At 49.2% G+C, this 26,620-nt stretch overlaps 1 protein-coding gene across 1 annotated transcript; it reads right to left on the reverse strand.

Moving 5' to 3' along the window:
* Positions 1-6,195: 6,195 nt before the first annotated feature.
* On the reverse strand, positions 6,196-25,509 carry ATG14 (autophagy related 14). The gene is made up of 10 exons (XM_082218243.1): positions 25,236-25,509; positions 18,873-18,935; positions 18,687-18,729; positions 17,288-17,369; positions 15,579-15,816; positions 12,481-12,710; positions 10,961-11,082; positions 9,067-9,153; positions 8,865-8,950; positions 6,196-7,172 (listed from the first exon to the last, which is right to left on the reverse strand). The coding sequence occupies exons 1-10, from the start codon at positions 25,505-25,507 to the stop codon at positions 6,863-6,865; spliced, it is 1,533 nt and encodes a 510-aa protein (XP_082074369.1). The 5' UTR covers positions 25,508-25,509; the 3' UTR covers positions 6,196-6,862.
* Positions 25,510-26,620: the final 1,111 nt, after the last annotated feature.

Genomic DNA, 26,620 nt, shown 5'->3' on the forward strand with positions numbered 1-26,620 from the left:
GGTTGCAGAGGACACCAAATCAAGATGAGCAGCAAACATTTTAGAAAATGTTGGGAGTGTTTCATAGATAGCAATTACCGTCTTTTTTGCTCTATAAGACTCACTTTTTCCCTCCTAAAAAGTAAGGGGAAATGTGTGTGCGTCCTATGGAGCGAATGCAGGCTGCACAGCTATCACAGAAGCCAGAACAGCAAGAGGGATTGCTGCTTTCACTGCGCAGCCATCCCTCTTGCTGTTCTGGCTTCTGAGATTCAGAATATTTTTTCCTTGTTTTCCTCCTCTTGTGGTCTGGTGCGTCTTATAGAGCGAAAAATACGGTAATTTGAAAATTAACAAGAAGCATGGTTGGGTTTCAGGTAGGAGCAAAAGTGCCAACCATCTCTATAGCCAGGTTGAGGCAGTTTAACTGGTAGCAAAGTCTTCTGAGAAAATATCTTAGCATGAGTCACCATGACTCTATTATGCAAGGCCAGTGTTTTAGGTTCTCCTTGACGGGCCAGGTTCCTGAGATAGAGGAAGCACAATTGCTTTGTTCCCTGTGAGGAATACATTTTCACACTGGAAAAGAGGATGTTTAAGGGGGGGGGGGTTGAGAAGAGCTTCCAAGATGAAAAGAGGGGCAGAGCATCTGCTGTGCATGCAGAATGTCCCAGGTTGAACGCTCAGCATCTCCAGACACAGCTGGGAAAGGTTCTCTGCCTAAAATTCTGCAGAGCTGCTGCCAGCCTGTGTAGACAGCACTGAGGTAGATGGAACACTGGTATATGGCAGCTTCCTATGACATGACCAGTCACAAGTACAGTGGTACCTCGGGTTAAGTACTTAATTCGTTCTGGAGGTCTGTTCTTGACCTGAAACTGTTCTTAACCTGAAGCACCACTTTAGCTAATGGGGCCTCCTTCTGCCGCTGCGCCGCTGCTGCACAATTTCTGTTCTCATCCTGAAGCGAAGTTCTTAACCCGAGGTAGCACCGTGTTTTTCGCTCTATAAGACGCACTTTTCCCCTCCTAAAAAGTAAGGGGGAATGTGTGTGCGTCTTATGGAGCGAATGCAGGCAGGAGGCTCTGCTCAGCGCTCCCTTTAAAGAGCCGCATGGAGTGTGTGTGCGGCTCTTCGGGGCTTTTCTCCAAGGAGGGAGAAGGGCTTAGCCGCGCACAGCCTCTCCCGGGAAAAGGGGAGCCTTTATCCCGCTGTCCGGGAGAGGCTGTGCGCAGCTAACCCATAAACCAAGACAGCTAGCGGGATTGCTGCGCAGCGATCCTGCTGGCTGTTCTGGCTTCTGGGATTCAATTTTTTTTTTGTTTTCCTCTTCCAAAAACTAGGTGCGTCTTATGGTCTGGTGCATCTTATACAGCGAAAAAGACGATGTTTCTGGGTTAGCGGAGTTTGTAACCTGAAGCGTATGTAACCAGAGGTACCACTGTATTAGGAAGAGAAGGCAAACGTGTTTTTTTACATTACTAGGACTCTGAGAAGGAACAAAAGTTAACAATCTGCTTTGCAAGTTGAAAAGCACCTCTGGCAGCAGAGAGCCAATCTTGCGGTACCAATGACACATCTGATGTAGATTTGCCCCTTTCCTGGCAGGGGCTGATGGGAGTCATAGCTCAAAAATCTAGGCAGCCCCTGCAGGAGAGAACCTGTTTTCTTTGTACCCAGAGACCAGTACCATCATTCCATCTCTGAATTAGTGAATTTCATAGCTTAACCATGTGCCGTGTGAAGAAGTCCCTTTTTTCCCTGTCCTGAAACTTCCAGCATCTGGGGATGCTTCCCTGGAAAGAGATCCAGATGTGAAACAGCGGATTTGTTGCTGACTACCTCCAGGATCAGAGGCAACAGTTCTCTGGGACCTCAGCTGAAGATACATGGGATTAACCCCAGGACCTTCTGCTTGGAGAGCTACAGCTGGTCCGATTGGTGGAAGAACCACATACACCTGCCCTTGCAGGTGAGAGCAGAATAAAACCACGAGATAAATAAATGGGTGGGGCTGCTTGACAACAGTAGCGACAAGAAAATTTGCCCTCTACATTGCAGGCTTTAGGGAAAAGGTGCTATTAGCCATTGACTCAGGAGAGCAGTCAGAATTCCTCAGTGTGCATGAGAGGGGCACATTCCACAAGTAGGCAGATCTTTCCCCGTTTTGGTGCATTGCGTAAAGGTAAAGGGACCCCTGACCATTAGGTCCAGTCGTGACCAACTCTGGGGTTGCGGCGCTCATCTCGCTTTATTGGCCGAGGGAGCCGGCGTACAGCTTCTGGGTCATGTGGCTAGCATGACTAAGCTGCTTCTGGCGAACCAGAGCAGCGCACGGAAACGCCGTTTACCTTCCCGCCAGAGCAGTACCTATTTATCTACTTGCACTTTGACGTGCTTTTGAACTGCTAGGTTGGCAGGAGCAGGGACCGAGCAACGGGAGCTCACCCCGTCGCGGGGATTCAAACTGCCGACCTTCTGATCAGCAAGTCCTAGGCTTTGTGGTTTAACCCACAGCGCCACCGTTGTCCCATTGCATTGCATATGGTCTCCCAAATTAGCCACAGAGGCGTAAGGAGCTCTGATGGGACTTTACTTGGGTTATCAGAGCATAGATTTTCAACCTTTTTGAGGCCACAGCTCCCTTGATCAACTACATTCTTTCTGTGGCACCCCTGTGGGGCTCATGAGCCCAGTTACGTCACCACTTGCCGGCAGAGCTGGCAGCGTCTTACCCTTTTTCAGACACCCTTGTGGAGTGTCCCCTCTGCCTCTCCCCTCCAGGCAGCTGCTACTGCTGCCCCAAAGAGAGGTGCCTCCTCATACTGCCCCATAGCGGCCTGGGAAGAGAAGGCCCCCAGCCTTAAGTGGCCCAACAGAGACTGGCCAAAGGTGGGAGGCAGCAGTGACAGCAGCAGGGCTGCTGCAACAAACAGCTGTGCAAGCCTTAATCATTAAGAGGAGGGAGGGAAGAAAAGAGGGATGGTTAATAATAATAATAATTTATTATTTATACTCTGCCCATCTGGCTGGGTTTCCCCAGCCACTCTGGGCAGCTCCCAATCAAGTATTAAAAACAATACAGCGTTAAATATTAAAAGCTTCCCTAAACAGGGCTGCCTTCAGATGTCTTCTAAAAGTCTGGTAGTTGTTTTTCTCTTTGACATCTGATGGGAGGGCGTTCCACAGGACGGGTGGCATTGCTGAGAAGGCCCTCTGCCTGGTTCAATGTACCTTGGCTTCTCGCAATGAGGGAACCGCCAGAAGGCCCTCGGAGCTGGACCTCAGTGTCCGGGCAGAACAATGGGGGTGGAGATGCTCCTACTGGACTGAGGCCGTTTAGGGCTTTAAAGGTCAGCACCAACACTTTCAATTGTGCTCAGAAACGTACTGGGAGCCAGTGGAGGTCTTTCAAGACTGGTGCTATGTGGTCTTGGTGGCCGCTCCCAGTCACCAGTCTAGCTGCCGCATTCTGAATGAGTTGCAGTTTCCGGGTCACCTTCAAAGGTAGCCCCACATAGAGGCCAGTGTTGCCCGCAGCACCCCTGACCATCATTCAAGGCACCCCAGAGTGTCACGGCACACTGGCTGAAAACTACTGTATTGGGGGGTCACTTTTGTGTTCATAGCAGACACCCAGATGCATACAACACATTATACTGTCATCTTCATAGCGTTCCTTACAATTCTAGAAAACCCACAAGGATTCACAGAACTAGCCTCTCCCAAGTCAGAATGAATGGAATAACAACAATAATAAAAACCAATAATAAAAACCAAACCAGCCAACCTTAGGAAAACTCCTGTTAAAAGATTTATTGCAATAATACAATAAATTTTTAGAAAAACACACGCATCTGTTAGGTTACAACCCTACCTAGTGGGGCAAGAGGCGCAAGGTTTGCTGAAAAGGTTGGGGACCCTCAAACGTAAATCCCCTTTGGAGGGTGGAGCGCACTCATTTCAGAAGCTTCGCTCGTATCTTTTGAGGCCACTGACTCTAAATGCGCAGCCTTGCCTCTGTGGCGCCACAATTTTGACCCGCAAGATTCTCAGCCGGCTGTCTTCAGCCACAACAGTCCGCTAACGGGGAGCCTCTCTGCTCCTCGCCATTCAAGCAGAACACAATCACACCTCAATTGCACTAAAGTTTTGGGCACACACTCCCGGTTTCTCCACATAGCTATATATGTGTAAAAACATTTTTTATATATGTGTGTGTATATCTATTTATATATACATATAAAACAAAAACCAACCAGAAAAAAACCATTGTTACCCAAAAAAAAAGTGTTTCTGGAAAGGATTTGACACCCTAACATATTACAATCCTTGGGGCGCACCTTTGTGAATTCCGAGTGGATGCTACACTACGGCGCTAGAGAGGCATCGTTTTAAGACAAAGAAATCAGGACTGACAAAAGGTTTGTGGTTTACTGGCATTTCCTATTAAGAGGGTTTCCCCTCTCTTCTTTTTTAAACAAACCATAAATAAGCAGCAGAATGGATGATGGGGCAGGGAAGGGAACATACGAGTTATATTTACAAGGGGGAAAGGGCGCAGGGCCAGCTGGGAGAACCCAGCAGCTACGAGCCCAGCGTTGAGCAGCCTAACTCCTTTGCAACTAATAAAGTGCCTTCTTTCACAGGACCTCCTTCCACACATATCGTTTCGGACACAGGAGAGACTCGCAGGGCAGTGTCCCACGTTGAGCATCCTTTGAGGCAAAGACAAGTGAGCCCTGCACCACTCGGTTTCCCTCCGGTCTCTCGTAGCTGGACAAAACCTCACCGGGAGCCTGCGATGATGGAGCAGGCTGGATTACATTGCTGCTGTTCTTCTGCGTTAAGTCTTCGCGGGCTAGGAAATCCCACCCGACGGGTTTAAAACTGAAAACACTGAACCGGTGGGATCTTTGGTTTATTAACAGAAATGCGCAGAACCCCCCCTCCTGCGGGTACGTCTGCCAGGCAAGGTTCCCCACGCCACCAACTTACACTCAACTCCAGGCCAAAGTGGGACAGGCGGAGAAACAGAGCAGAAACACATCACAGAATCGAAACACCCAAGAGCCAAATATTCAGCACCAGCGGCTGGAACCCTCTCCTGAAGACTGCGTAAAAGTGCAGAAATGACCACCAGCCCAGGCCTGTTATCACAGAGGAGGAAGCCTTTTGCCTGGCACGATTTTGGTCTCGGCATGTGTGCTACTCCACAGAAGCTGATGCCCGTAGGACTGCACCACGTCCACTCTGAATCATGGCAGGAAGCATCCTTGGGCTCACACTGCTGGGAGTGGCATGGGCAGGGGGGCTGCCTGGCTGGCACCTCTTCCCCAAGGTGCACACTTGGCACTTTAGGCCGCGGTGGGGTTGCAAGAGAGCAAGGGCAGCAACAGAAACCCACAGCCAACTTCTCCCTTTATTGTTCTGTAACGCATTGGGGGTTGCTACATCGTGCCACTGGATGCTGAACTCAGGCCCAAATTTCCATGGGGGCGTGGGGACACGTGTCCCCTCCCCACCTGACTTGCACCTTTTGCTCACTCATTCCTTGCCGAGTCTTGGCCTCCATGCACACAGGGCCTACGCTGTCTCTTATACACGGAGAGATGGATTTGCATGCTCCGCATCTCCACCCACTAAGTGCCTGAACCAGGACTGGTTTTCTCTAGGGGGCTGAACAAGGAAAGGGTGCATTGTCAAAAGCCTAATTCGCGCCCCCACCCCAATTGCCAAAAGCCTGCCTAGTCAGAAACTCAACCCAGGCTGAGGTCCGAGGGGCACCGTGCTATATCCATCCAGAAGCCGAACTGGATGCAAGAACCAGGAGGGTTTCATGGGGTTTTTCACCAAGGAGGAACACAAGCCCCATTGCTCTCAAGCATGAGGAGCACAGGAAAAACAACCCACATGGGAACGTGGACCAAACGTCAAAACGAAAGTGCGGCTCCTTTGCACACAAAGAGGATTTGTGACGAGGCAAACCTTATTGTAGCAGTAGAATTGCTCTGTGTTGGCAAGTTATTACGGTCCAGGCTTTCTTTGGTGTCGGGCAGCCAGAGCAAGAAGCCAGGGAACTCTTGAGCGACTCAGCATAAAAAACGTTCTGCAACTGGATCCATAAGAGCGTGCGCGCACACACGCATACTCACACAAAGGCGGCATGACCTAACATCTATTTTCTCCCCTTTAAAAATAAATAACCTATTGATATTGAAGAAACATGATGGTTTTCTGTATTAAAATTATGGCAACGGAGATCAGAGAGCACAAAGAAATGCAGCAATCTGCACATCTTGCCAGAAGGCTCTACAAATGTGCATTTTGTGCTGCAAATTTTCTCCCCTGTGCACACTTTTAGAATAAGCACACACACACACACACAAACGTAACCCAAGAACCCTGCTGGGAACTAATCACAGGGGATGCGGTGGCCTCATGCACTGGGCAGAACTGCCACAATAGTTTTCTCTTTGAGTCTTCATGCTTCAAGATGATTTGCCAGGCCACATAACCCCAGATCTATCTCCTTTTTTTGTTTAAGGGACTAAACTAAAAAAGAAACTGAAGTTAACAGACAGGATCCTACTCCTTTCACCCTCAGCGGAACACGTGGGACTCGGAAGAGGCACAGAGTTCCGTTTTCAGGTGTCCAAAATGCGTGTCGAGAGAAAACAAGATGCAAAGTGACTGTCACGCAGTCAAGCTTGGGCAGACTGAAAGCATCTTCCAGAGGGGAGAGCGTGTTACTCAATCAGAAGTCTGACCCTTGGTGTTCCAGGCACTACTTAGCAGAATTGGGAAGGTTTACTACAGTGTTGGTGGGCGGGATGTGGGACAGGAACTCCCCCCCCCACCCCACAGAGGTCCGAGTGTCACCCTAGCGATGTCCAGTGTACGCTTTGAACCAGGAGGTAACGGAGGCTGCGGCCGAGGAGATCATGCCTCCTGCGCTGCTGCTGGCGATGGGCTCCCGCGAGGCCAGCGTGCTCTGACTCTGAAGCATCTCCACCGTCTGCGAGGGGATGTCGCAGAACCGGGGGCTGGGCAGGTTCTCCCAGTCCGTCCCCAGGTCCGTCTCTTCATCGCTGACACGCTCGTCGCCGCTCTCGTCCGTTTCGCCGGCGCCGCTGGGGTCCACGAACTCCATCGAGTCCTCCAGGTCGGCGCTGATCTCGAACGGCCCAGACCTGCGGTCGGAAAAACGGACTCGGCTTACGGGGAAAACGACTCGCAAATCGGGACCGGCAAGAGGAACGAAGATACCTTTTGCAGGAGAATGGCAGAGCTTTGCTACACTTACAAGCTCTCCAGAAAAAGGTTTAAACCGGGCACCCCCAAACTCGGCCCTCCAATGGGACTACAATTCCCATCATCCCTGACCACTGGTCCTGTTAGCTAGGAATGATGGGAGTTGTAGTCCCAAAACAGCTGGAGGGCTGAGTTCAGGGGTGCCTGGTTTCAACTGACTGGTGGATAATAATGCTGTAAGCTGTGGTATAGGGACAGGAATCCAGGTTCTCATAATATTTGGGAAGGTCTCCAGCGAAATTTGAAGAACACAAGTAAGGGAAAGGGTGTCACAGTCTAACCCTTTGAGGCCAGGATTGGAGCTGAAGGGAAACCAAAGGAACTAAGTTTGCTGGGAAAGGCCCTAACCCCTCCCTACCATGGTGAACCACAGACACACTCTCCCATATTAAGGATACATTGCAGTCTGGCCAAAGGACCCAAGGGGGCTGGGGAGCAGGGCTGCAGAGGAGGCCTGGCCTGGGAAGAGCCCCAGGGTGAGAGATATAGACTTGGATGGCTACATTCAGCCCCCAAGCCTGAAATTCGTCTCCCCTTCAGGTAGAAGGTCCAGCTCAGCTTGTGGATGCAGATTTCCCTCCAAGCCACAGAGGGTTGCTGCCAGCCAGAGCGGATTCTCCTAGGCTATGTGGACAGCTGCTCCAGTTCAGTATAACACAGTTTTAGTTGCTGAATTCGGCACTCTGTTCAGTTGTCATGGTCCCATTTCATAGCTCAGGGAAAGCTGAATTAGGAAAGGAGGCCCTGAGGGAGCAGAGGGAGGGAGGAGGTATCCTGGTGGCAGAGGGATGGGGAATAATAATAATAATAATAATAATAATAATAATAATAATAATAATAATTTATTATTTATACCTTGCCCATCTGGCTGGGCCTCCCCAGCCACTCTGGGCGGCTTCCAAAAATATATATATTAAAATACTGTAATACATCAAACATTAAAAGAACGATGGGGGCGGAGACGCTCCTTCAGGTATCCTGGACCGAGGCTGTTTAGGGCTTTAAAGGTCAGCACCAACACTTTAAATTGTGCTCGGAAACATACTGGGAGCCAATGTAGGTCTTTCAAGACCAGTGTTATATGGTCTCGGCGACCGCTCCCAGTCACCAGTCTAGCTGCCACATTCTGGATTCGTTGTAGTTTCCGGGTCACCTTCAAAGGTAGCCCCAAGGAGAGTGCATTGCAGTAGTCCAAGTGGGAGATAACCAGAGCATGCACCACTCTGGCGAGACAGTCCGCAGGCAGATAGGGTCTCAGCCTACGTACCAGATGGAGCTGGTAAACAGCTGCCCTGGACACAGATTTGACCTGTGCCTCCATGGACAGCTGTGAGTCCAAAATGACTCCCAGGCTGCGCACCTGGTCCTTCGGGGGCAGAGTTACCCCATTCAGGACCAGGGAATCCTCCACACCTGCCCGCCTCCTGTCCCCCCAAAATAGTACTTCTGTCTTGTCAGGATTCAACCACAACGGGAAGGCTGCGCCAGGCTTAGAAGTGGCACAGAAAGGGGACAAGGAGGGCGAGGTGGTGATGGCAGGGCACAAAAAGAGGCTGGAAGCTGCCTCTTACCTTCCCAAATGTTCTGTCTTGGGGCTGACCAGGTACATCAGGTTCCTGAGTGTATGCAGAGGATGGAGGAGGTCTAAGTTTACGTGCTGGAAGAGGAAGAAAGCAGAACATCCATCAGGCAAAATGTGCTGAGACGAGGAAGGGAAAGAGTGAAGCCACCCGAGAGGTTAAAAAAGAAAAAGAAAAACCGCATTCACTGTACCTGAGAAAAGCAAAGGTAAAGGATATTGGCGTTCAGCTTTTTCACTGCCCACGTGAACTTCCTCCTGCTGAGGTTTTCCCCACAGAACTCACTGCAAGACACGTTAAAAACACATGCACAAACTGAAGAGAGAGCTCTCAAGAAAAGCATCCTCTCCTGTTAGCCTTCTGCAACGCTAGCAAATCAACCAAATCTTGGCAAAACGATGGCTTTTATTCGGCCAGTTGGCAGGAAAGGGAAAAGCGTGCATCTTGCCCATCTCCATTTCTGGAAGGAGGCAAAACTAACTGTTCGGGCACTTCTTCCATGCAGAAATAATAATAATAATAATAATAATAATAATAATAATAATAATAATAATAATAATAATTTATTATTTATACCCCGCCCATCTGGCTGGGCTTCTCCAGCCACTCTGCGAGGCTTCCAACAGAATATTAAAATACAATAGTCTATTAAACATTAAAAGTTTCCCTAAACAGGGCTGCCTTCAGATGTCTTCTAAAAGTCTGGTAGTTGTTGTTCTCTTTGACATCTGGTGGGAGGGTGTTCCACAGGGCGGGTGCCACTACCGAGAAGGCCCTTCGCCTGGTTCCCTGTAACCTCACTTCTTGCAGTGAGGGAACCTCCAGAAGGCCCTTGCAGCTGGACCTCAGTGTCCGGGCAGAACAATGGGGGTGGAGACGCTCCTTCAGATATACTGGACCGAGGCCGTTTAGGGCTTTAAAGGTCAGGACTAACACTTTGAATTGTGCTGGGAAGCATACTGGGAGCCAGTGTAGGTCTTTCAAGACTGGTGTTATGTGGTCTCGGCGGCCACTCCCAGTCACCAGTCTAGCTGCCGTGTTCTGGAAGGAATCCCTTTGAGAGGGGAAGGTTAACTCAAAGCTGCAGGCCATGCCACCCAACCCGTATGCATTCACCTCTCTCTCTCTCTCTCTCTCTCTCTCTCTCTCTCTCTCTCTAGGTCCTGTTCAATAAGCAGAGACCCATGACCAGGTTTCCCAAACCAGAGCGGCCAGCTGGTTTTTTTGGACTACAACTCCCATCATCCCTAGCTAACAGGAGCAGTGGTCAGGGATGATGGGAGTTGTAGTCCAAAAACAGCTGGAATCCCAAGTTTGGGAAATGTTGCACAAGAGGTCCCTCCCTATACCTAGAGAACACACCCAGGAGCAGCTGTTGGTGCTTTCTGTTTTCTGCGGGAGACAAATGCAAAAAGAAATGGTGAAATCCACACCGCTCTCAAATATCTCCATTTTTTGCTTCCTCTCCGGTGCTACCACACGGGCCTTGGGGAGCTAAACGTGCTTCACGTATAAAGGTAAAGGTACCCCTGGCCATTAGGTCCAGTCATGGCCGACTCTGGGGTTGCGGTGCTCATCTCGCTTTATTGGCCGAGGGAGCCGATGTACAGCTTCCGGGTCATGTGGCCAGCATGACGAAGCTGCTTCTGGCGAACCAGAGCAGCGCACGGAAACATCGTTTACCTTCCCGCTGGAGCAGTACCTATTTATCTACTTGCACTTTGACATGCTTTCAAACTGCTAGGTTGGCAGGAGCAGGGACTGAGCAACGGGAGCTCACCCTGTCACGGGGATTCAAACTGCTGACCTTCTGATTGACAAGTCCTAGGCTTTGTGGTTTAACCCACAGCGCCACCCACGTCCCTTGCTTCACATATAATCCCTTGCAATTGTTACAACGTGCAATTGTACAGTGAGTCCAGGTGTTCAGCTGCATTGCATCTACCCTGTGGAAAAGGGGGTCTTTCCGAAATGTTGCACGCGGAGAAATTCCCACAGTGTCAACTGGGGTTCATGCACTTATAGACCTGGTGCTCAAAACACACAATGCTCCCCTCGCGCCGCCCGCCAGGTTATTCCAAGACAACTTGCCTGTTGTACAGCTTCTTGGGAAGGTTAACGTCAAGTATATGCGACAAAATGTTGACAAGCTGAGTTGCATAGCACAGGGCAGCACTGATGGTGTAAGCAGGGTTGTTATGCTCCATGTCTGGAAGGGAAACAACAACAACAGGCCCTCCATCAAAAGGTTGTAAAAGGGCTCCCCCCCCCCAGGAGTATCAACTATATACGTCTCCCCAAGAAACAGCCCCATCAAGAAGGGATCCTTAGATCCCGGTGCAGCATAATAGTTAGGGTGCCGAACTAGGACCTGGGAGATCAGGGTTCAAATCACCGCTTGGCCATGAGCCCTCAGTTTTGGGCCAATAACTGCCTCTCAGCTCAGCCTGGCTCGCAGGGGTGTTGTGGGGATTAGAGAGGAGGGGGAGAACCACGTAGGCTGCCTTGAGCTCCTTGGGAGAAAAGGGTAGGGTAGGAATGCAATAAACGAATACAGTAGTACCTTGGTTCTCAAACACCTTGGAACCCAAACACTGCAAACCCAGAAGTAAGTGTTCTGGTTTGCGAACTTTTTTCGGAAGCCAAACATGCTCTGTTTTGAGTGCCACGCTTCTGTTTTGAGTGTTATGCTGAGATCTGTTTTGCTATTTATTTTGCATTTTTTGTGTGGAACCCAATTCAGCTACTGATTGGTTGTGTGACTGCAGTACATTGTTTACTGCTTTCATTTTATGGATCAATGGTCTCATCAGATAGTAAAATTCATGTTAAATTGCATTTTTAGGGGTTGCTTTTAAAAGTCTGAAACGGATTAATCCATTTTGCATTACTTTCTATGGGAAAGCGTGTCTTGGTTTTGGAACGCTTTGGTTTTGGAACGGACTTCCGGTACGGATTAAGTTTGAGAACCAAGGTACCACTGTATGGAGGGGTAGAGATGTCAGGGAAGCACATAGCCTGCACATAACTTCAACTCACTTTGTCCATGGCTGTGATGTGAACCCTGAATTCTGCCCAGCTCTATCTCAGGGCCCCTGGGACTTTTGCTTCCACCCACCCACGGACAGGACACAAACAAAAATTAAAACCGTGTTGCGAAACGGTGTATGAATTATACAAGTTATTTATCTTCTCTGAACCGTGAGTCACAAATCCCAAACCCTAGCTGACATTTTTGCTGCTGTTCCAGCTTCTGAGAGTTCTGCAGGAGAGGGATTTGCCGGCATGTTGCAACAACCATGCTGCTAAGAAATTTGCTCTGCCTTTTTTTTTCCAACCAGGAAAGAAAGGAAAAGGAAAGGAAGCCAAGATTCTTAGGGAGTTGAATTTTGTGCCTGGACCTGTGCTCCACAGCTTTGTGTGGCTGCAGAATCGCAACCGACGGGGGAGCCCTGCTGACGCACTCCCAGGCTTCCCTAAATTCAGTCTAAGCTACATGCTCTGCATTGATGTTAACCACATAATCTGAGTGAAGGAATGAGCAGAGGCTTACTCCCAATGAGCTTAACTTCAGCCCAGCCAGAGGCTCTGTGGAATTTTTTTTTACCTGGCCCTTGAGTGGTCTTCTTCTCTTCCACCCAGTTGTAGTAAGCAGAATAATCTCCGTTGTTGGGAAGAGTGATCCAAGGCCCCGCGATGCCTATGCTGGTGTCTCCGTTGTGGTCGTCACACACCCATCGCCCGGACAGGTAGGTGGTCCTCCTGGCTTCCGCAAGCTTGCTCACAGTGCTAGAAGTCATGGCGTTGTCGCTCTCGGACGACATGTCTGCGGGGTCCCTGGAATAAAGGCAAGATGCTGAATGGCGGTCTATAAAGAAGGATACAGGGACACGGGTGGCGCTGTGGGTTAAATCGCAGAGCCTAGGGCTTGCCAATCAGAAGGTTGGCTGTTCGAATCCCTGTGACAGGGTGAGCTCCCGTTGCTCAGTCCCTGCTCCTGCCAACCTAGCAGTTCAAAAGCGCATCAAAGTGCAAGTAGATAAATAGGTACCACTCCGGCAGGAAGGTAAATGGCATTTATGTGCGCTGCTCTGGTTCGCCAAAAGCGGCTTAGTCATGCTGGCCACATGACCTGGAAGCTGTACGCCGGCTCCCTTGGCCAATAAAGCGAGATGAGCGCCGCAACCCCAGAGTCGGCCACAACTGGACCTAATGGTCAGGGGTCCCTTTACCTTTTAGGGAAGGATACAGCCACCCCCACTAGCGGCTGCTACTGGTGTCCCCTCCGTGAACTGGGGCAAACTGTGCTCAAGGGACTCAGAAACTGGGCAGAACGTACCGAAATAAATGAACTCCTTGGGACATCGGCCCAGGAGTCCAGCTTTCCCTCTAAAAAGTGGGAAAAGAAAACATTGTGGCTAAAACGAAGCACATTGCTTTCAGTGGAAGAAATAAACCCATGCTAACATCATCTCCCTTAGGCAGAAAGTGCTTAAAATCGAACATTTAAGGAATTAGCTTCTGTCAAAGAAAAGGTGAAAACAGGCGTAAGACAAACAGGTGCTGAGGCTGCAACCCCAAGCAAACTAATTATCCCCACCCAACCAGCCACCTAGAAGCCACCCTTTAGACCACGCAGGGTAAAACGGTGGAAAATTAAGAACCGCACATGTCCCCTTGAGCAGGATAAGCCTATATGGGATAGCTGAGTCGGCAGAGCATGGGACTCAAGCCCATTCTTGCACTGCAGGGAGTTAGACTAGGAAGCCCTTGTGGTCCTTTCCAACGCTACAATTCTTTATTATTATAATACAATCGTAACTCGGAAGTCGAATGGAATCTGTTCCGGAAGCCCGTTTGACTTCTGAAACGTTTGGAAACCAAGGCGCAACTTCTGATTGGTTGCATGCCTGATTGTGCAGGCGTGCCGAAAACAATACCGGAAGCTGTACCGGACGTTCGGCTTCCAAAAAGACGTTCGAAAACCGGAACACTCACTTCCCGTTTTTGATCGTTTGGGAGCCAGAACGTTCTGTTGGGACATTGCCTACGTGCTTCTGTACAGCTTGGCAGACTGAGCAATTAGTAAGTTGGCTGAAGGCCAGGGAGACTGAGCAGGGGGAGTTTCTACCTGGAGACATGGGAGCCTTGGCTCCAGCTCTGCTATTGGATGAGGTCGCCCATTTAAGCAGAATGACCCATGACTTCTCTGTGTGTATGGGAGAGTCTTGGAGCGAGTTGAAGTTTTGTTGAGAGAGAGAGAGAGAGTTAAGATCCATATCTTTAACTTGTATATAGTAACTTGTGAGTCTGCTGTTGTACACAATAAATCTCTAAGAAACCAAGTTACTAGTAGGCAGCATTTTGTTCCTGATCATCCTGCCAGCTTGCAAACAAACGTTTCCAGAAAGTCTGCATACACTCTGAAGTTTTCAACACATTCAACTCCCAAGGCGCTCGGGAACCGGGGTACGACTGTAATAATGTTATTGTTTGTACGCAGCCCATTTGACTGGGTTGTCCTAGTCAGAATTCTTTGATCCTAAGATAGAAACGTAGTAACTTTTATAAAATGAAGCCCACTGCAGCTCAAAGGGACTTTCACCCAAGTAAACGTGATACCTTTGCACTGTGGAGAGTGTATTAACTTATGGTCTGTGTGTGTGGTTTGGGAGCTGCACGGCCAGGGAGAAAGAAATCCTGCCCAGGGTTGTAAAGACTGCAGAGAGAATAATTAGGCGCACTCTTCCCACCTTGGATCAAATCTATGCTGCCAGGTGCCATAAGAAAGCGGCAGAGATAGTGCAGAATAGTGCGCACCCCAGAAATGATCTCTTTCAGCTTCTGCCTTCTGGAAGAAGGTATAGGGTTATAAAGGCCAGGACTAGCCGCCTGAGAAACAGTTTCTACGCAAATGCAATTCTGGTTCTAAACACAGCATAAGGGGTCTTTACAGTATAGTGTATTTTAAAATGGGGTTTCAGAGTTTTTAGGGGGTTTTGAATGTTTTATGTAGTTTTTCAATTTCATTGTTCTGCATAGGACAATGACAATAAAGATACAGTGGTGCCTCGCAAGACGAAAAGAATCCGTTCTGTGATTCTCTTCGTCTAGCGGTTTTTTCGTCTTGCGAAGCAAGCCCATTGAAGGATTAGCGGATTAGCGCTATTAGCGCTATTTAGCGGCTTATCTGCTGATCGGATCAGCTGATAAGCAGTTTAGTGGCTTAGAAAAAGGGGGGGAGAAGGAAAAAAACCAGCAGGAACTCGCAAGACATTGTCGTCTTGCGAAGCAAGCCCATAGGAAATTCGTTTTGCGAAGCACCTCCAAAACGGAAAACTCTTTCGTCTAGCGAGTTTTCCGTCTTGCGAGGCATTCGTCTTGCGGGGCACCACTGTATCGTATCCTATCGTATTCTGGTTTGGGTACATACTGGGTGACGTCAAGAGGGAGAAGGACCATTTCAACACAACCCCTTGTCCCCACATTCCCATGGCCTTCCAGTTGCCACCAGGTTTCCTGCCCACAGCTTTGCAGCCAGATGAGGATGGATATAAATAACAAAATTATTATTGCTACTAAACCCCACAAAAGAGCACACGTATGCCTCTCGCCTGCTGCATCTTGCAGACCGAGGAAGGGAGCACCGTCTACCGAGCGAGCAGCTCACCGCACTGGTTCGGCAGCTGCCCCTTCCTTCCCTACCTCATGCCAATCTTCACCTCCTCGATAGGGAAGATGACGGAGGTGAGTTCCAGGACATGCAAGCGCCGGAGGCCTGCAAGGTGCTCGTGCTGGCTTCTCAGGTCGTAGTTCCTTTTCTCCACCAGCTCTCCCAGCTTGCGGTTGTGCCTCTGGATCTTCTCCTTCTTCTCCTGATGCCGCTGGGCCCTGCGGTACAGCTTCTGGTTCTCGTCCTTAATTCGGAGAAGCCACTCGGAGTCTGGGGCAGAGCAAAGGCAACGGTTAGCTTTCGGGGTGGAACTGTCGTTTCTTCAAACTGGCGCTGCAACCGGCTCATTCTTTCGATCAGAGATGGCCAGTCCTAGGCAATAGCTTTGATTTTTAGCTTCAACTTGATTTTTTTCCAGCTGTTAACTTGTGATTAATAAAAAAGGGTTAGTTACATGGCTCTAGCAGGAGGGACGCAGGTGGCGCTGTGGGTTAAACCACAGAGCCTAGGACTTTCTAATCATAAGGTCGGTGGTTTGAATCCCTGCGACGGGGTGAGCTCCCGTTTCTTGGTCCCTGCTCCTGCCAACCTAGCAGTTCAAAAGCATGTCAAAGTGCAAGTAGATAAATAGATACCGCTCCGGTGGGAAGGTAAACGGCGTTTCTGTGAGCTGCTCTGGTTCGCCAGAAGCGGCTTAGTCATGCTGGCCACATGACCTGCAAGCTGTACACTGGCTCCCTCGGCCAATAAAGCGAGATGAGCGTCGCAACCCCAGAGTCGGCCATGACTGGACCTAATGGTCAAGGGTCCCTTTACCCTCACATTGCTCTAGCAGTTGTTTCCCCAACTTGCTTCCCCAGCTGTTGTTGGACTACAACTCCCATCATCCCTGACCACTGGTCCTGCTAGCTAGGGATGATGGGAGTTGCAGTCCAACAACTGCTGGGGACCCACTGCTCTCATGGTTATAACTGGTTGCTTGAACCACTTTATGCCAACTGAAAGGGCCCCCTCAAACGTGCCCAATGCTATTCCGCTACTGAGGATTACAGTGGAAGACTTACAAACAAAGGCCAAACTTTCTTTTGGGGAAGTTGCCTGCCATTACTGATCTTATCATCAAAGAAGCCCAGATAAGCTTCTGGGGAATGCTAAGGTCGCATAGCATGCTTTGCAAAACTGTTCAGCTATGGGAACAGGAGTGCCCCAGAGTCTGCCAAAGCTTTTACTGAGGAAGAAGAGGAGGAGGGGAGGTGTTTGGACTTGATACCCCGCCAGTGTGGTGTAGTGGTTAAGAGCAGTGGACTCGTAATCTGGGGAACCGGGTTCGCATCTCCGCTCCTCCACATGCAGCTGCTGGGTGACCTTGGGCTAGTCACGCTTCTCTGAAGTCTCTCAGCCCCACTCCCCTCACAGAGTGTTTGTTGTGGGGGAGGAAGGGAAAGGAGAATGTCAGCCGCTTTGAGACTCCTTCGGGTAGTGATAAAGTGGGATATCACATCCAAACTCTCTCTTTCACTCCCCTTAAGGAGTCTCAAAGCAGCCAACAATTTCCTTTCCCTTCCTCCCCTACAACGAACACTCTGTGAGGTGAGTGGGGCTGAGAGACTTCAGAGACTAGCCCAAGGTCACCCAGCAGCTGCAGGTGGAGGACCGGGGAAGCAAACCCGGTTCACCAGATTACGAGTCCGCCGCTCCTAACATCTGCACCACGCTGGCTCCCAGCACAAGCATCACTTACTTCGTGCCATTTCTTCGTTCTCCTTGCAGATCGTTTGCTTCAGCTGCTCAACCCTCATTTTGCAGGACATTATTTTCCACCTCTGAAAGAAACAGAGCAAGCAGAGGAGTTGCCCCCAAACCCACCACCTCAACAGCCTTAATCAACCAATCAGATTTGTTTCAGGGCCCAAAGGAGCAGCACCTATGATGGGGCTATTTATTATCCCCTGAACTGCACACTGCAATGTTTTCAATCAAGAGGCTTCTTGAGCCCCTCACTAGGTATAAACATTAAATTACCGTGACCCAGAGTAATCCTGGGGCTGGCTGAGTGTGGTAATTCAGTGCGAGAACAGCACTTTTTGCTTTCCCCAAAGGCATTATTATTTTAGGGGCAAGTGAGACAACAGATACATCTATTCTCTCAACCAAATTCGCCTTCAGCAAAAAAGTTATAGGTCTTGCTTATCTGCCAGCTATTTGGGCATTGCCTTGGAAACAGAAAGACTGGATGGAGGCTAGAACAGACAGATATTTTTACACCTTCAGAAGAAAAAAGAAATTCCAGCCAAAGTAGCTGTAATTAAGTTCTGTCTTTCGTCCAATGAACTCAAACCATTGCACATGGTCCTTTTCCAGTTCCTGCTTTCTCCTTGAAACAGCCCTGAGAGGTAGGTTAAGCTGGGAGCAAGTTTGACTGGCCCAAGGTCACCCAATTGGGCTTCTTGGCTGAGTCGGGATTTGAACTCAGGTCTCTCAGGTCCTAGTCCTACACTTTAAACACTACATTGCACAGGTGGAAGCATAGGATGAAAGCAACTCTCCTTTGCTAAACTCAACAGGTACAAGACATCCAACAAATTTAAGGGTATCCGATCACCCCTTTTAAAATGTAGGTTTACTCTGGCAACTGGTAGAGCATGAGCCTCTTAATCTCAGGGCTATGGGTTCAAGCCCCAAGTTGGGCAGAAAGATTCCTGCACTGCAGGGGGTTGGACTAAATGACCCTCGAGGTCCCTTTCAACTCTACAATTCTATGATTACAGGGCACTGTGCTCTGTAATGCGTTTGTGTTTATCCTTCTCTGAAAGGATCATTAAATGCCCAAAAGGGAGCTGAGGTTTAGGGATCAACCTTACAGGGTTGTTGCATGGCTTACCAAGATAATGAGGATATTGTGCTTCGAAAACTTGGGGGGGGGGGAGAGGAAATGTTATATAAATGCAAAATATTACTACTGGACTGAAGCTGGTGCCCCACGGTACAGCCCCACACTCCCCTGGGTATGCATGCACAAGAGACCCACAAGGGCAGGGCTGATATGCGGTTCCTTCTCATGTGAAGAAAACTGCAAGGGTCTACACTGAAAAGTGGTCGCTGCGCTTCAATGTGAACTGGAAAACTTCCACAGGACTCACCAGCTGGTCAGTTATCCATTTCCCCTCCATAGCTTTTAACAACCTACAAGAAGAGGGGAGCGGAAGGAGCAGAAGATTAGCTGGCAACCAGAACCACACTTTCAGCAAACATCAGAGGTTCGAAAGACGACCTGCCTGTGCTTTAAGCCAACCAAAGTAGGTAAAAGAAACTGAACTGGGACTTACTGGGACTGGAATTCGTGCTGCTTGTTTCTAAGGTGCTTCAATCTCTCCTTCTTTTCAGAAAACCTGGAAAAGAAAGAAGTTCAAAGTTGTGGAAGGTGAAGGAGGTCTGCTGTTTGATGGCTCAGCCTATGTGTTTGTTTTTTAAATCTCCATACAGCACTTTGAAATTTAGGTGCTTTATATACCTTAGCTTTATATATCTAAGGGACGTGTGTGGCGCTGTGGGTTAAACCACAGAGCCTAGGGCTTGTTGATCAGAAGGTTGGTGGTTCAAATCCCTGCGACGGGGTGAGCTCCTGTTGCTCTGTCCCAGCTCCTGCCAACCTAGCAGTTCAAAAGCACGTCAAAGTGCAAGTAGATAAATAGGTACTGCTCCGGCGGGAAGGTAAACGGTGTTTCCGTGCGCTGCTCTGGTTCGCCAGAAGCGGCTTAGTCATGCTGGCCACATGACCCAGAAGCTGTACGCCGGCTCCCTCGCCCAATAAAGCGAGATGAGCACCGCAACCCTAGAGTTGGCCACAACTGGACCTAATGGTCAGGGGTCCCTTTACCTTTACCGTATACCTTAGCAACAGCAGAGCACCAACCTCATCAACTGAAGGAGTAAAAAGATTGATGCAACAATGTCAGACATTTTAATCAGTCAAAATAAAAAAATTCCTTCCAGTAGCACCTTAAAGACCAACTGTGTATCTGTGTATCTGAAGAAGTGTGCATGCACACGAAAGCTCATACCAAGAACTAACTTAGTTGGTCTTTAAGGTGCTACTGGAAGGAATTTTTTTATTTTGACTATGGCAGACCAACACGGCTACCTATCTGTAATTTTAACCAGTGTTAGGAAACCCCCAGGTGCCAGGCACATTTTGCAACTGACACGGGTCCACTTGCGACCACGCGGAGATCTCTGGATGGCACGTTCTGCGACTGACATCTCCACCTGGCTGAACACTCCAGCTTTCTTAAGCAGGTAAGCAAAAGAGCTTATTTGTTGTGCTGGTCTTCCACCTTTTTCTCCAAGGAGTACATAGTTCACCCTCCTCCTCAGTTAACCCCAACAGCGACCCTGCCAGGTAAGTTAGGAGGTTGCGACTAGCTCCAAGGTCACCCGGTGAGCTTCATGGCCGAGTGGGGATTTGAACCCTGATCTCCCAGGTCCTAGTCCAAGCACTATACCACCCTGGCTTCCTACAGTACTTCCACTATGCAACAGCTATACATATTAAGTAGGTAAATAAATATGAGGAAAGCAAAATGTCACTTAGAGAAGGATCTGAAATATTTCCCTTGATGCTTGAATTTGTTTTATTCTGAATTGTTTTATTAGATGTTTTAATGTGTTGTAAAGCGGTATAGAAACGAAAAGAATAGTAGTAGTAATAATAAAAAGGGCACCTAGATATTCTGTTGTGGCGACCATAGCCATGGTTTAAGGTGCCATTTTGTGATTAGCTTATATATCTGAGTTTCTAACACTGTTTATAGAGCGTTTTGGGCACAGCTGTTTGGCTTAACTTAGACCAGGAGTTTGATGAGGGGCAGCTTATGTTTCACTGGAAGACTGCCAGCCAACTTCTGATAGGTCACCTCAAGGCTGACCGTGGCCTGAACCTGCCAGATAGTCCTCATGTTCTTGAGCAGAATAAGAGATTGGGAATATGCAACCACGTGCTGTATCATTCAATGCACTACCCATGGGATTGTGGCAAAAATAGTAACAAGACTGCGGTCAGGCCACTTGTGACCTCCCACATATAATCATTTGGAAAGAGATGTGCACTCGAAGGTATACTGATGACAACTATTGGTTAAACGATTTTGAACCCTTCTTCCCTTCTGTTTCTTTATAACATTGGTATACTGTATTTAAATTTATTAGAATCATAGAATCATAGAGTTGGAATAGACCACAAGGGCCATCGAGTCCAACCCCCTGCCAAGCAGGAAACACCATCAGAGTACTCCTGACATATGGTTGTCAAGCCTCTGCTTAAAGACCTCCAAAGGAGGAGACTCCACCACACTCCTTGGCAGCAAATTCCACTGTCGAACAGCTCTTACTGTCAGGAAGTTCTTCCTAATGTTTAGGTGGAATCTTCTTTCTTGTAGTTTGGATCCATTGCTCCGTGTCCGCTTCTCTGGAGCAGCAGAAAACAACCTTTCTCCCTCCTCTATGTGACATCCTTTTATTAAGTGGTATTGTGTTTTCATCAACAGTAATTTCTGCTCATTCTTGGGAAGAAGGTCCCAAATTCCTACAATTTCCCTATCCCAATTTCTGTAACCTGAAGTATCTTTAACCCGAGGTACCAAAGTAAGAAACACAAAACACTTATTGAAATTCATTTCTTTTTTAAAAAAAGAAATCTTCCACTACTAACAGCCCATTCTACTGCTTCTCATGCCAGGCAGAAACAAGTCACAATCCCTGGCTTAAATTTAAATCTGAAATTGAAACAGGAAATGTGATTTGTTTCATCCTCAAGAAAACCACGGTCTGTAGCCAAATTCTGTTCTGAAGGGCACCAGATTGGCAAAGACTGCGTCAGCTATTATGTTACGCTATTTTTGCTAGCTCCTGGAAATAAGTATTTCCACCCCCCATGATGTACAGTGGTACCTCGGGTTACAGACGCTTCAGGTTACAGACTCCGCTAACCCAGAAATAGTACCTTGTTAAGAACTTTGCTTCAGGATGAGAACAGAAATTGCTTGGCAGTGGCAGCGGGAGGCCCCCTTAGCTAAAGTGGTACCTCAGATTAAGAACAGTTTCAGGTTAAGAATGGACCTCCAGAACGAATTAAGTTCTTAACCCGAGGTACCACTGTACTTCTCAAAACTATGACACAATACTCAAAACACCCTGCACAAAACAAGGGGAGCCGGCTGCCTTTGTTTTTACTAACGGCAGGACTTCCTGCCAAACCGTGACTCATCACCGACAATTAAATGTTAACCAAGCTCTAACTTCTTAACAAACAAAGTGTTGGAAGAACGTTTCCTGAAACAAACACTGCATTTCAGCATGAAGTATAATTCAGGAGCAGACTAACAATGAGGAAATATAAATCCTATTGAGATCCAAGTGACTCAAACTTCTGTGAAGTTAAGAGTTGAGAAGCGGGAGTTACGACAGCTATGCTATGTAATATTTCGCTCTTGTGACTTCTTCCTGTTTACAAAAACTGATTCACCCATGACATACCGTATTTTTTGCACCATAACACTCACTTTTTTCCTCCTAGACAGTAAGGGGAAATGTCTGTGCGTGTTATGGAGGGAATGCCTATGGGTGGCATGCCTACGGATTTTCCTCTTCTAAAAACTACATGCGTGTTATGGTCGGGTGCGTGTTATAGAGCGAAAAATACGGGTATGTGAAATCATAAATATGATTTATTTTAATCATACACACTCTCTCTCTCTCTCTCTCTCTCTCTCTAAAGGAACAGGTAGGCAATTTGGGGTGCTCCTGGAACCACTGCTGTTGCTTGAAACCCAGGTGGTCTCGGTGGCAGAGAGTGCTTTCTGTTACCCTTGGCCAGGGACGCGGACTTATAAAAAATATTGGGGGGGGGGGGGCGGGAAAGCTCATGAATAATAAATAAGCTCATGAATATGCAAATAAAGTGGCGCCGCCTCCTCGTGAGCGAATAGGGGAGAGCGTGCTGCGCCTATTAATCAGCTCCGAAGGAAATTGGGTGGAGCTTTTGCTCGGGAGGGAGGGCAGGAGGCATGCAGCCCGACCCTGTGCATTTGGGGCTGGGGGAGCGGCGGCGATGGCGCTCTGCTGGAGGGGCGCTGGAGATTATTGGGGGGACGGAGCCCCCCCAAACGAATTTTTGAGGGGGCTCGGGCCCCCTCAAGCCCCATGGAGTCGGCGCCTATGCCCTTGGCTGCTGGCCAAGCTGGTCCCCTATCTGGACACAGATAGCCTAACTTCTGTGGCCTATGCTCTGGTAACCTCTAGGTTAGATTACTGCAAGGTGTTAAATGTGGGGCTGCCTCTGAAGACAGCTCAGAAACTTCAGCTGGTGCAAAATTCAACAGCCAGGTTGCTCACCAAGAGGAGCTGAGCATATAACACCGATCCTGGCCTGACTGCAATGGCTGCCAATTAGTTTCTGAGTCCTAATCAAAGTGCTGGTGCTGACCTATAAAGCCTTAAATGGCTCAGGACCTCATCCAGGGCCCTTCTCTATGTCCCCCGCCCCCTTCTCAAGAGGTTCAGAGGGCAACAACATGAGAACAGGTCTTTTTCTGTGGTGTCCCTGTTTGTGGAATGCTCTCCCAGAGAAGCTCACCTGGTGCTATCATTACATGTCTTTAGGCGCGAGTCTTTCTCAGCCCTACCTGAAAATGCCAGGGACTGATCCTGGAACCTTCCGCATGCAAAGCAGATGCTCTTCCACTGATCTACTATGGCCTATCAAGGAGGGTGTTGGGACTACAAAGCTTACAAAAACCCCTCGAATTCTACGACACAGTGGTGCCTCACAAGACGAAAAGAATCCGTTCTGTGATTCTCTTCGTCTAGCGGTTTTTTCGTCTTGCAAAGCAAGCCCATTGACGGATTAGCGCTATTAGCGGCTTATCGGATCAGCTGATAAGCGGCTTAGCGGCTTAGAAAAGGGGGGGAAGGAAAAAAAACCCCGCAGGAACTCGCAAGACATTTTCGTCTTGCGAAGCAAGCCCATAGGAGATTCGTTTTGCAAAGCACCTCCAAAACGGAAAACTCTTTCGTCTAGCGAGTTTTCCGTCTTGTGAGGCATTTGTCTTGCGGGGCACCACTGTACAACATCTGCTCTTGCATCTTGCTTAAGATGCAAGGCAGAAAGTCAGCTACTGTTCCTACCATTTAGAACAGAAAGGTTCAATACTAAAACTCACAGCTTGCTTAAATTAGCAAATGTGTACGGTCACCCAGGGTCATGTAAAACGCTGTTTGTCCCTGTTACAGCACTGGCGGAATCCAACACCTGGGCAAGTACAGCCAAAAGAACTGGGAAACAATACCATCAGCCTGAAGACGACTTTATGCTGCCAGACCAGTCTGGGTTTCCTTCAGGTCTAGCAACGTAAGAACAGTACCGCTGGATCTGACTGAGTGCATCCTGTTTCACACTGGGGCAAGCCAGATCCCTTTCAGAAGCCCCTAAGCTGGCCATGAAGACCATGGACCACCCCCACAATGTTTGCCCCTGCTCCCACCAACAGATGCCCACAGGTACACTGACCCACCACAGGTAAACTGTAAGTTGTCCTGGGCACGAGAAAGCAACTAACAAAATTTAATACACAATGACAAGTTTACAAGACAGGAGTCTTGGACTCATAAATCACGGAACTGGAAGGGACCCTAAGGGTCGACAAGTCCAACCAACTGCAATGTCAGTATCCTGCCCACCAGTATCCCTGGGTGGGCTGGAACCACCAGCCTCCTGGTTAACAGCCAGACATGCCAACCCCTCGCGCCCTGAGTGGCTGGCAAGGTCTATTACCTTGACCTCAAGGGGCAGCGTCCACCTGTTGGCACCGAGCCGCAGGAGTGCCTTTGAACATGTGCAGAGAGCCGGAGCCACTTATATACAGTGGTACCTCGGGTTAAGTACTTAATTCGTTCCAGAGGTCTGTTCTTAACCTGAAGCACTTTAGCTAATGGGGCCTCCCGCTGCCGCCAGAGCACAATTTCTGTTCTCATCCTGAAGCAAAGTTCTTAACCCGAGGTACTATTTCTAGGTAGCTATGGTTTTCCCAGTAGTGATGTATGGAAGTGAGAGCTGGACCATAAAGAAGGCTGATTGCCGAAGAATTGATGCTTTTGAATTATGGTGTTGGAGGAGACACTTGAGAATCCCATGGACTGCAAGAAGATCAAACCTCTCCATTCTTCAGGAAATCAGCCCTGAGTGCTCACTGGAAGGACAGATCCTGAAGCTGAGGCTCCAAGACTTTGGCCACCTCATGAGAAGAGAAGACTCCCTGGAAAAGACCCTGATGTTGGGAAAGATGGAGGGCACAAGGAGAAGGGGACGGCAGAGGACGAGATGGTGGGACAGTGTTCTCGAAGCTACCAGCATGAGTTTGACCAAACTGCGGGAGGCAGTGGAAGACAGGAGTGCCTGGCGTGCTCTGCTCCAGGGGGTCACGAGTACCACTGTATACACTTTCTTTATCCTGGATAAAGCCTTAAGCGCAACCGGCCCCACCTGGGAAGCTGAGGTGAAAGGGGGGCTGCCGAATTTCCCGCTTGAGGAGCCCCCTCAGGAGAAGCGCAGCCAAGGGGCCCAGAGAGCCCGGGGAAGGGAAGGGGGAGAGGAGGGAGGGGAAGGGCCTGCCGCCCTCCTCCTCCGAGGCACCCACCGCTCCGAGTCCCGGCCGTCGAAGAAGACGAAGTCCCCCCCGCGGACGCACTTGGCGCAGGTGAGGCGGCGCCGCGTGGTGTTGCAGAGGGGGCAGCGCTCCACCGCCACGTACAGGCCCTCGGCCCGGGACTCCGCCTCGGCCCCGGCCTCCGCTCCCTCGGCGCCGGCGGCACTGGCGGGGGCCACAACCCCGGAGGGCGGCGGGCGCTGCTGTTGCCGCCGCGGGCGCTGCGCCGGGCCCGTCCAGCCGCCGCCCCTGGGAGACGCCATGTTTGCCGACGGGCTCGCGGCGCCCGGCGGTCACGTGGGACTTTGTTTTCAATCCGGGGCATGATGGGAAACAAAACAAGCAGCGGAGGGAGGGAGGGGACGCGCGCGGCGGGGCTTCGCGGGGGCGGGGCTTCAATGGGAAAGGAGCGGCGGTGACGCATTACGCAGAGGCGGGGTGCCATGAGGGAAGCGGCTCCCATTGGCTAATCCCAGACGGGCCTACGGGCGGAGTTTAAAGGGGAAGGAAAGGTGGTGACGCATTACGCAGAGGAGGGGTGTCACTGGAGAAGCGGCTCCCCTATTGGCTAATCCCAGAAGGGCCTACGGGCGGCGCTAAAGGAGAAGGAAAGGTGGTGACGCTCTGAGGAGGAGGCGGGGATTGATGCGGGAGAGAGGTTCCTATTGGCTGCCTCGCATCCCAATCCCAGGCAGGTGTGGGAGCGCGGCTGAAAGAGGAAGGAATAGAGGTGACGTATTTTAAGGGGCGGGGATGAATGGGGGCGGTGTTTAATGGGGAAGCGGTTTCTATTGGCTGCCTCCCTGACCAATCCAAGGCCGACTCCGTTTCCGCTGGATTTCATTCTTGCCCTCCTATGATGGATTGATTTGGGAGTATTTTCACTTTTACTTATTGAGTTGTTATTATTATTATTATTATTATTGATTATTATTACTATTTATTGTATTTTAGTGTTTTGTTGGAAGCCGCCCAGAGTTGCTGGGGAAACCCAGCCAGATGGCCGGGTTATAAATAATAATAATAGTAATAAATAATAAAAAAATATTATTATTTCTCTGCATATATATATTTTTTTTGCATAGGGTTTAAAGGTTGCCGGCTGCCGAAAGGAGAAGCTGCCTTTGGAACCACGTAAAATTAAATTTATGTGATTATGAAAGTTAAATATAAACTCAACTGCAGGCAGGGAGTTAAAAGGTTGGTTCGCGTTTGAAGCTGAATTTGTCAAATTTGCACTTGCAGGAACAACAGGAAAACCAAAAGGCAGACATTCCATAGACAAAGGAGATGGTGTTGGACTTTCGGAGGAAGAGAGGAGAACTAGCCCCGCTGTACAAAGGGGAGGGCTGTGTGGAGAGAGTCTCTTCCTTTAA

Source organism: Podarcis vaucheri, assembly GCF_965113315.1.
Source record: "Podarcis vaucheri genome assembly, chromosome: 1".
NCBI classification, from domain to species: Eukaryota; Metazoa; Chordata; class Lepidosauria; order Squamata; family Lacertidae; genus Podarcis; species Podarcis vaucheri.

Excerpts from the sequence above, each read along its gene's own strand:
- ATG14 (XM_082218243.1), bottom strand. The coding sequence starts at position 25,507 with ATGGCGTCTCCCAGGGGCGGCGGCTGGACGGGCCCGGCGCAGCGCCCG. Across the intron at positions 12,711-15,578 it reads GAGGTGAAGATTGGCATGAG|GGACCCCGCAGACATGTCGT; the intron begins GTAGGGAAGGAA and ends CCTTTATTCCAG. Across the intron at positions 11,083-12,480 it reads GAAGACCACTCAAGGGCCAG|ACATGGAGCATAACAACCCT; the intron begins GTAAAAAAAAAT and ends TTTCCCTTCCAG.